At 66.1% G+C, this 9,136-nt stretch overlaps 1 protein-coding gene across 3 annotated transcripts; it reads left to right on the forward strand.

Moving 5' to 3' along the window:
- Positions 1 to 552: 552 nt before the first annotated feature.
- LOC111148781 (SIVA1 apoptosis inducing factor) lies at positions 553 to 5,426 on the forward strand. Of its 3 annotated transcripts, XR_002640717.1 has the most exons (5): positions 553 to 710; positions 2,311 to 2,505; positions 3,279 to 3,435; positions 3,661 to 3,733; positions 5,239 to 5,297. XR_002640717.1 is itself a non-coding variant. In XM_022505590.1 (4 exons), exons 1-4 carry the CDS (start codon positions 593 to 595, stop codon positions 5,294 to 5,296), a joined length of 528 nt encoding a protein of 175 aa, XP_022361298.1. In that variant the 5' UTR covers positions 553 to 592; the 3' UTR covers positions 5,297 to 5,426. The 3 variants fall into 3 exon arrangements, 2 of the variants coding, with proteins under 2 accessions (XP_022361298.1, XP_022361300.1); XM_022505590.1 differs by lacking the exon at positions 3,661 to 3,733 and having other exon boundaries at positions 5,239 to 5,426; XM_022505592.1 differs by lacking the exons at positions 2,311 to 2,505; positions 3,661 to 3,733 and having other exon boundaries at positions 5,239 to 5,426.
- Positions 5,427 to 9,136: the final 3,710 nt, after the last annotated feature.

Here is a 9,136-nt window from a genome sequence, read left to right on the forward strand (position 1 = left end):
CCCTGCAAAAGCTGAGCCACCGCCCCCGCCCCCCACGGGACCCCAGCCCATCCCCACACGCCGCGTTCCGACTCCAGGTCCGGGTCGCGCTCGGCCTATCCCGCGGCGCACCTCCCACAAGGCCCGCCCCCGGCGCACCGGTTCCGCCTCCAAGCTACGCTCGGCCTATCCGGCGCCGGGCCCCCTCCGAACCCCGCCCCACACCCTTGCCTTCGGCCCATCCCTCGCCACGCTGCAACCGGGGCCCCGCCCACTCTCGACTTTTCCCGCGCTGCCCATCCCGCTCCCGCCCTCGTCCCCAGCCTATCCCGCGCCGCGCCGCCTTCAACCCCGCCCCTGCCCCGTCTCCGGCCTATCCCGCGCCGCGCTCGAGCCCCGCCTCCGTGATCCCCAGCCTATGCCGCGCAGCACCGCTTTCGAGCCCCGCCTCGGCCCTAGCCCCCGGCCTATCCCGCGCAGCACCGCTTTCGAGCCCCGCCTCCGCGCTTGCCCCCGGCCTATCCCGCGCCGCGCCGCTTTGGCGCGCGGCTGTGACGTCACCGGTCGCGGCGAGGTACGCGCGGCTGAACGGCGCCGCTGCCGGCCCGCGGCCATGCCCAAGCGGGGCTGTCCGTTCGCGGACGCGGTCCCGCTGCAGCTGAAGGTCCGGGTTGGCCAGAGGGAGCTGAGCCGCGGCGTATGCGCCGAGCAGCACTCGCGGGAGATCTTCGGTGAGCGCGCGGCGCCGTGAGAGCGGCGTGGGCGCGCCCCGCGGGGACGCGACGTCGGCCCGGGGCTGCCCCTGGTCCGCGGGAGGCCGGGGAGGGCCAAGTCCCGAGCGGAGCGGGCGGGCGCAAGCGTCGGGCCGGAGCCTCGGGCTGCGCGGGGCCCCGTCTGCCGGAGCGCCCCGGTCCGGGGGGTGGGGGGACCCGCAGGGCGCGGGGTCCCCAGCGGGCACGGGTCTCGGGGGGCCGCAGAGGCCGAGCGGGAGCGGGTAGGCGGGGACGGAGGGAAAGGAGCTGCGGGCGGAGGCCGGGAGGCAGCCCGGGGCGCGGGACTCGGCGTGAGCGCACAGCGCGGCTGCCGCTGAGCTGCGAGGGCCGCGAGCCGCTGCGGGGGTCCCGCGGGCTGCGTGGTGCGCTCGGGCGGGCGCGTTCCCGGCACCGCTTGGCTGGACGGCTGCGGCCGCGGCGGGGCACGGCCGGGGGCCCCGTGTCGGTGCCCGCAGGAAGCGCTGCCGCTGCCCTGCAGCAGACGTGGGCGAGAGCCCCTCGGACAGCCTGTCCTCCGTCCCCCACGCGGCTGCTCCGCCTTCCCGTCCTTGCGCACCTGAGGCTCTTCGAGGGCAGCGAGTGCGGCGCGGGGGTGGACCTGGCGGAGCGCGCCGCGGGCACGGGCTGTCGCTGTGCGCCGCAGAGGAGCTCGAGACAAGTGGGACCAAGTCCAGCTCTTCCCCTGCGCTCGAGCCCGCTGGCGTTCCGGCCGCGGCTGCCGCCCGGGCTGCCGGCCTCGCTCGGGTCACACGCTGTAAAGACCAGCATCACCCGCAGCACAGGCCCCCGCCCTCCGCCCCGCGATCAGGCGCGCTCGGGAGGGGCTAGAGGAGGGGAGCCGTCGTCGGCCCCCGCTTCCGGTACCCGGGGCCTGTCGTTCCTGTCGCCATCACACAGGGTCGGCAGCTTCTAGGGTCCCCGCCCTGGCTCCGTGCAGACAAGGCAGGAAACCGCAGAGCGTTTGGGTGCTGGCATTGGGCACTGGGTCTTGTGAAAGCCCCCGGATGGCCGCCCGGGACCTAGTGGAGAGCTGCTGCCCCGGTGCTGAGCGGCCGTTCAGCTGGGGGGGGGGGGGTGTCCAGGGCCCACCCGGGTCTGGAAAGTTCTGGGTTGCCTCTGCCAAGAGCCAGTTGCCGCCCGCCCTGTCCTTTGCCAGCAGCTCAGCAGGAGATGGGGGGTGCCACCGGCCAGGGCTGTGGGCCCAGACCGGAGCCGCTGGCTGTGAAGTAGTGATGTGAAGCGCCCGCTTCCAGGGAGCTGGGCCGGAAACAGCAGTGAGGTGAGGCCCCTTGTCCCAAGAGCCACGCGAGCACCGGAGAGGAAGACTGGGTAGGGCCGCATGGCCCAGAACTCTCCTGGAGGAGGGGACTGTGCAGCCTGGGTGAGGAGGGCGAGAGGACAGAGTGGTCCCCAGCTCACCAGGGAGCAGCGTGGGCTGAGGGCGACTGGGCGACAGCACAGAGGAGGCCTGGCCTCCGCCGGCCTGAAGGACGAGGTGGCCGTGCAGAGCTTCCACCCCACCGGGCTGTGAACACCGGCACTGGTTTGTCTTCCCCAGAGAAAACCAAGCAGCTCCTGTTCCGCGGGGCTCAGGCCTACATGGACCACGTGTGGGAGGAGAGCTGTGCCATCGTTGACCTGCCGGAGTCCCCGAAGCCGGGCCCCACAGAGGCCCTCCGGGCTGCACGGGGGCAGATGCTGATTGGACCAGACGGCCGGCTGACCAGGAGCCAAGCCCAGGCCGCTGAAGCTGGTGAGTGAGGCCGACGGGCGCTTTCCTGTGCGCTGAGGGGGGCTGTGACGAGTGTGTTGTCCTTCGTTCCTGACACCGTGGGCCTGGGGGCTTCTCCTCCCCCAGACAGGCAAGGGCTGGCCCCAGGGTCTGACGAGCTGCTGAGCGCCAGAGGCTCCTGATGTTAGGAGGCTGTACCCCCCCAGCCACCGTCCGAGCCTGGGGGTTGTGCAGTAGCTTCTGGCTGGGGGATCAGGAAAAGAGTAGAAACCCCCTTGGTGTCCTGCCTCCTTTCCACTTGCAGCGAGACATGGCGTCCCAGCCGGGTGGGAATCCTGGACAGGCCGCAGTGTCGTGTTGCTGGAGTCACAGTTACCACCCGCCCCTACCCCGCTCCCCACCCCCCAGGGCCTGGAGCGGGGCCCAGGAAGGCAGGGGCCACACTTGGAGACAAAGGTTTTGGACGTGTGAGACGAAAGCCACGGGAGTTCTCATGCAAGCCAGTGAGGGAGGAGTTGATCCTCCCGGTGCCGAGCACCTAGGTAGCGGGAATGGAAGGAGCGCTCACCCCAGAGCCACGGAAACCGCGCTCTAAGGGCTCCTGGGCGCCTGGGGGCTCCCTGGTGAGCAAGGGTCTGTGTGCGGTGCTTTCTGGAAGGTTGTCATGAGGACCTGGTGGGAGAGGTGTGTAGGGAGTCGGGTCAGCCCTCCATCTGCAGCAGGGGAGGCGGCCCCATGGCCTCCAGCACTTGAGATCCCCTGTGGGGCTGACAGGTGGTGTTTCCTCCTCACAGACCTGTCCGGGGCCGCGACTAGAGCCTGTTCCTCCTGTGTGCGCGCGCTGGACGGGACGGCGGTGTGCGGCCAGTGTGAGCGCGCCCTCTGCGGGCGCTGTGTGCGTGCCTGCTGCCGCTGCGGGGCCGTGGCCTGCAGCCTGTGCGCCCTTGTGGAGTAAGTGCCCGACCGCGGGGCGCCCCAGTCACGGTGGGGGCCTGGGGGTAGGAGAGGGGCCTGACCGGCATTGCCCCTGGGGGTGCGCTGGGGCACGCTGGGGCCGAGAACCGCCTGGCCTGCAGCTTCTCTGAGGACCGCTTTCCTCGGGGAGACGCAGGTCGCGCAGACGGCCAGTTCTGCCCTTGCTGGGGGCTCGCCGTGCTTCATGGGCCGACTTTTCAGGTTTTGACATTAGGACCCGCTCCCGTGGTTTTTCCTGTTCGCCGGCTTGCCGTGGAGGAAGCGGTGGGAGCAGGTGTGTGTGCGTGTGTGTGTGTGCGGTGCACGCGCTTTCCTACCGCCTCGAGCGGAACCGGAGCGTTCGCCTGGTCTGTTCCGGGAGCGTGTGTCTGTCTCCGCCCGCTGAACCCACACCTGTTTGGGAGGTGCCGGGTACCAGTCCCCCCGCCAGGAGCCACCGTCGGCTGCTGGGTGTGAGACACGGCCCCCCACGCAGACTCGGAGCTGGCCGTGTAGACCTCAGACTGGCTTGTCTCAGCAGTCTAAAACCAGCCGTGCGAAGCAGAAGCCCCGCTCGGGGCGGCCAGCCGCTGGAGCCTGGGAAAGCCGGGCAGCGTGTGCGGCACGAGGCGGGGTGGGCGCCGGGAGCCGGGCTTGGGCGTGTATGTCAGCTGTTCACACACACAGAACACGCTTTCCTTTGCTTCTGCTGGTTCTGCCCCTCCTGTGTTTGTGCGGACTGGAGACGGCTGGGTCCCCAGCGTCCCGAGGCCATTCATGTGGTGGGGGGCCCAGGGTGGCCAAGGGGGAAGGAGAGTTGCCTGGAGCCCTCCTCCCGCCCGCCCGTGTGCGGGAACCTTCCTCATGCCCTGACGGTGTCCTCCTGGTCTTTACTTCTGCTTTTCCCCAACTGCCTACACAGCTCACCCTGTGACGGGGGGCAGGGGGCGTCCATTTCTCAGACACGACCGGCCGGGCTCTCTGCTCCGTCTTACGGCAGGCTGTAAGTCACGAGGCCGACGTGGCAGGTGTGGAAGCCAGCCTTGGCCTGCTGCTGCCGCCCCCACAGGGGTGGGCCCTCGGTCCCTGTGCCGGGAGCCGCAGAAGCGGGTGCTGTGCCGAGGCTCTGCGTTCACAAAGACAGCGGCCAGCGGCACCCTGCCCACAGCTGATCAACCTCCGCGAGCCCCGTGCGGGGGGCCATGGGCTTACCGTCCTCCCCATCAGGTGGCGGGCAGCCCTGCCTTCCTGCTGGCGCATCTCAGACTAGACAGCCTTCCGCGGGTTCTGTAGCAGGCAGCCGGTTTCTTGTCCTGCAGGGTCTCTCCTCACGACTGTCCCCTGTGATTTGCTGGACCACTGCGGCCCAGTAAATCCCCGCGGGACACTGGGAGGTTTCTGTGCAGCGCAGGCCGCAGGTGGACCACCGGCCGTCTCAGTCTGCCGGGGCCGCTGGGGCCAACACTGCACACAGGCGGTGTAGACAGCAGCTCTCGTGCTCTGGAGGCAGACGTCCAGGATCAGGCGGCGGTGGTGTTGGCTCCTTCCCAGGCTCTGAGGAAGGCCGCCTGCAGGCCCCGGGGTTGTGGGCGCACCTCGGCATTCTCCCGGTGGCCTCGAGCATGGGGTCGGGGCACATGTGTCTGCCGTGGGGCCGCGTCGTAACTGGTTCTGTCTGCAGCTCCCAGCCGTGTCCCCAGATAAGGTCCAGGGACCGGGGGTCAGCACCGCAACATAGCAGTCTGGGGGGCACAAGTGAGCCGCTGAATCACTTGTTCTCTCTTCCTTGTGCTGCTGCAGCTGCGGGGACGTTCACGAGACGCTGCTGTGTGCCAGCTGCGCCATGTTCGAGGCCTGAGGCCCGGGGCAGATGCCAGCTTTCCGGACGGGCCGCACGGGCGCTGCTGCTGCGGAGCTGGGGGCCGGGGCGGGGGTCTGTTTTATATTTTGTACTGAGGGCAGAGTGAATAAACCCCTTTATATTTGGACCAGAGGCCTCGCTCAGCAGTTCTGGGAATACAGCCTCCAAGGGCGTGTGCCCACCGCCATACAGGCCCTCGGAGCTCTGGGTGAGGTGTGTTCCCACTCTTCCCGATTTTATGGATGGGAAACAGGCGTCCGGAGTCGGGTCCTTGAGCCCCCCCAGCCAGTGGTGAGGAGAGAGGATTTGGAGCTGGGTCGTCTGACTCCGGAGTGCAGGACCGCTGTGTCAGAGCAGCTCGGGATGTCGGGTGACGTCCCAGACTGTCCCTGAGATGGTGCCACTACCTGCGCCCATTTGGGTGTCCCCTGGGATTTTCAGGGGCGGCTCTGGGTGGCCTGACGGTCCCTGCTCTCCAGGAGTGACGCCCAGCTGGGCAGTGTCCTCACTGTGTTCAGGGCAGTGGGGTGTGTGCAACCTGGAGGGAGGGCTGTTGATGGGAGCCACAGCGAGGTGGCCAGCAAGGCAGAAGAGGTGGCCAGGGGAGGTCATACGTGAGCAGAGTGTGGATCTCCCTCACCTGGTGCGAGGGTCCCCTGCTATGGACTCAGCGGCCTGCTCAGAGCAAAGAAGTGTCCAGGGAATCCTTAGAAGACAGCAGGGTGGTGGGCTGGAGAGTCACTCGGATTTGCCTCCGTGAGAGGAGCATAAAAACCCCTGAAGTTCAGATGGGGAGGGCCACGCACAGGCAAGGAGGCCGACGCGGGCAGGGCCCCGAGCTCTGGAAACAGCTGTCCATTGGCCATCCTGGTCACAGGACCTCCTCTCGTCTGGCTTTCTGCAGAGGCCCTGGGGCCTCCTGGGTGCCCCTCTGCGGGCCATGAGTCCAGCGGGCGCAGCATCACATCAGTCATTTGGGAAAAGCACATCAAAACCCCAAGGACATAGCACCTCTCACCAATGGCCACCATTAAGGAAACAGAGCCAGGGGCGCCTGGGTGGCTCCGTGGGTTAAAGCTTCTGCCTTCATCTCGGGTCATGATCTCAGGGTCCTGGATCGAGCTCTGCATCGGGCTCTGCTCAGCAGGGAGCCTGCCTCCTTCTCTCTCTCTGCCTGCCTCTCTGCCTACTTGTGATCTCTCTCTCCCTGTAAAATAACTAAAATCTTAAAAAAAAAACAAAAAAGCAGAGCCAGTGTGGGCAGGGGACGCGGAGAAAGCGCTGTCAGTGGGAGTGGAACATGGGGCCACTGTGGAAAAGAGTGTGCTGGGTTCCTCAAAAAACGGAAAGGAGAACTGTGGGGTGTCCCTCTAGTGTGAGTGTGTTTACCCGAAAGTGAAAGGACCATGAAGAGACGTGTGCCCCACCCCGCGTGGTCACCGTGCTGTGAGTCACCATGGCCGGGGGGTGGAGGGCAGCCTGGGTGTCCATCAGCACGCGAGGGGGTAACAGACTGGCCCGTCTGTGCTGGGGGGGGGGGGGGGCAATCCAGCCCCGGGGGGAAGGCGGTCCCAACACCTCTAGGGACCGTCAGGGGAGGGGGCTCCATGACCTGAGCCGACACAGGGAACCGATCCTGCCCAGGAGGCCCCTCAGGGAATCTGGTCATAGACGACAGTCAGGGCGGGGGTGGTCAGTGTTTCACAGGGACAGCTTCAGCGGGAAGATGGGCGGTGGAGGTGCCACCTGCGCCAGTCAAGGTTGGAGCCGATCAAGCTGCCAACTCTTGTTTGTGGCTCAGGTCGTAACCTCAGGGTCCTGGGATCGAGCCCCATGTTGTGGGGCAGTTCCCTGTTCAGCTGGAAGTCTGCTTCTCCCCCTCCCCCGACTCATGCTGTCCTCTCTCTCAAAATCTTTTTTTTTTTTTAAAGATTTTATTTACTTGACAGAGACGGAGCACAAGCAGGGGGAGCGGGAAAGGGAGAAGCAGGCTCCCCGCTGAGCAGGGAGCCCGATGCGGGGCTCGGTCCCAGGACCCCAGGATCATGACGCTTAACACCTGAGACACTCAGGCACCCTAAATACAGTATTTTTAAAAATTAAAAAAAAATTTTTTAAGGCATGTGGTTGGGGCGCCTGGGTGTGTCTGTACAGCATCTGCTTTCAGCTCAGGTCATGATCCCAGAGCCCCACTTTGGGCCTCCTGCTCAGCGGGGTCTGCTTCTCCCTCTGCCCCTCACCCCACCTGGGCTCTCTCTCAGAGCCACACTCTCTGTCAGACAAATAAATAAAATCTTGAAAAGTAGTAAAAATAAGGCCTGTCGCGTCATTCTGCGGTCGCAGGAGAGCCCGTATTTAAAGAAACCGATGCCAGCTGCCTCCTGGGAGCAGAAGTGGTCACAGCGTGTTAGGGCCGACGCAGAGCGTGGGGTGGGCGTCCGTCCTGTCCCACGCCGTCCGGGAGCCGCTGGGCTGGGGCCCTCCGCGCGGCCGGCATGGCAGGCGGCTCCTGCGGCCGAGAAGGAATGTCATGGGAAAGCTGGTGAAACAGCCAGCAAAGGAGAGAAGACGGATGTTTGAAAAAACTCATTAAATCCAAAATCAGGTGAGGAAAGACAAGAAAAGGAACAGATGGGACAGAAGAGCGGCCGGAGGCTCGATAAGCTCGGTCCCGTGGCTGGGCGGGAGCAGACCCCGCACTTCAGTCAAGGCCTCTCGGGCCGGAGGCACTCAGCTCGCACCCGCCTCGCCTCGCCCACGGAGTCACCTGAGGTATAAAGACACAACGCCCAAAGGACCATAAACTCCGTCTCCGAGCCGGCGTCCCTGGGCTAGCCCCGCCGCGGCTCCGCAGGGCAGGCCCGCGGCCCGAGGTGGTGCGTGGTGCAGGTGCGGAGCACGGTCCGTCCCGCCGGAAGCCCCTGGGCTGGCGAGAGTGGCCGTGGGGATGTGGGCCGGGAGAGGGCGGTCCGGCTGGGACGGGACAGGACAGGCCCCCAGGAGTTGTCTGAGGTGCCGGTCTCGTTGGCGCTGCCCCCCCCAGAAGTTTGGGGCATTCGCTCATTCCTCAGCTCCCCGCACTGAGATGGGGTTGTGCCGTGTCCAGGCCCCCGACTCCGACCCCTCTCCTGGGACCAAAAGCAACCCCTATCACCTGTGGGGAGCGGCGGGACCGCCCGACCCCGAGTCCAGGCCCCTCCCCGACTTCCACAGCCGCCTGGCACAAGCAGCCACTGTTTTTGCTCAGAGTTGGAGGATAACGGAGGGGGTCGCTGTACTTCCCGTGGTGGACCTTTTCTTCTTTTCTGCATTAAGCTGTATGTTAAAACGTAATGATCTTAACCATTTCAAGTGTGCAGCCCGATGGCACCAGATGTGTTCCCCAGCGTGTCCCATCGTCTCAGGACTCTACCGTGCGGATCTGCTCTCACCATTAGACGCAGCCCTGCCCCGGGCACCACCTCTGCTTTCCCTGTGCATCTTACTCCTCCAGGGCCCCCATGTTCGTGGAGCCCTAGTGTCTGTCCTCTTGGGAAGGCCTCTTCCACTCCGCATGGCGTCCTCCACGTCCGCCCGTGTCGTCGCAGGGGCCGGGAGGGCCGCTTCTGAAGGCCGGCTCCAGTCCTGGGAGTGGATGGGCCGTTTGGCGTGTCCGCTCACCCACGCCGGACACTCGGGTTCCATCCACAGGTTGGCCGCTGTGAACCGTGCTGCAGGGACCACAGGGGATGGATCTCTGCTTTCAGTCCTTCCGGGTGCAGACCCAGAAGTGGACTTGCCGGACTCTGGTCCCTGTGTGTGTGGTTTCTTGAGGAACCGCCAGACCATTGGCCTCAG

The sequence above is a fragment of the Enhydra lutris genome, unplaced genomic scaffold (genome assembly GCF_002288905.1).
Source record: "Enhydra lutris kenyoni isolate GAN:26980312 unplaced genomic scaffold, ASM228890v2 scaffoldscaffold20, whole genome shotgun sequence".
Lineage (NCBI taxonomy): Eukaryota > Metazoa > Chordata > Mammalia > Carnivora > Mustelidae > Enhydra > Enhydra lutris.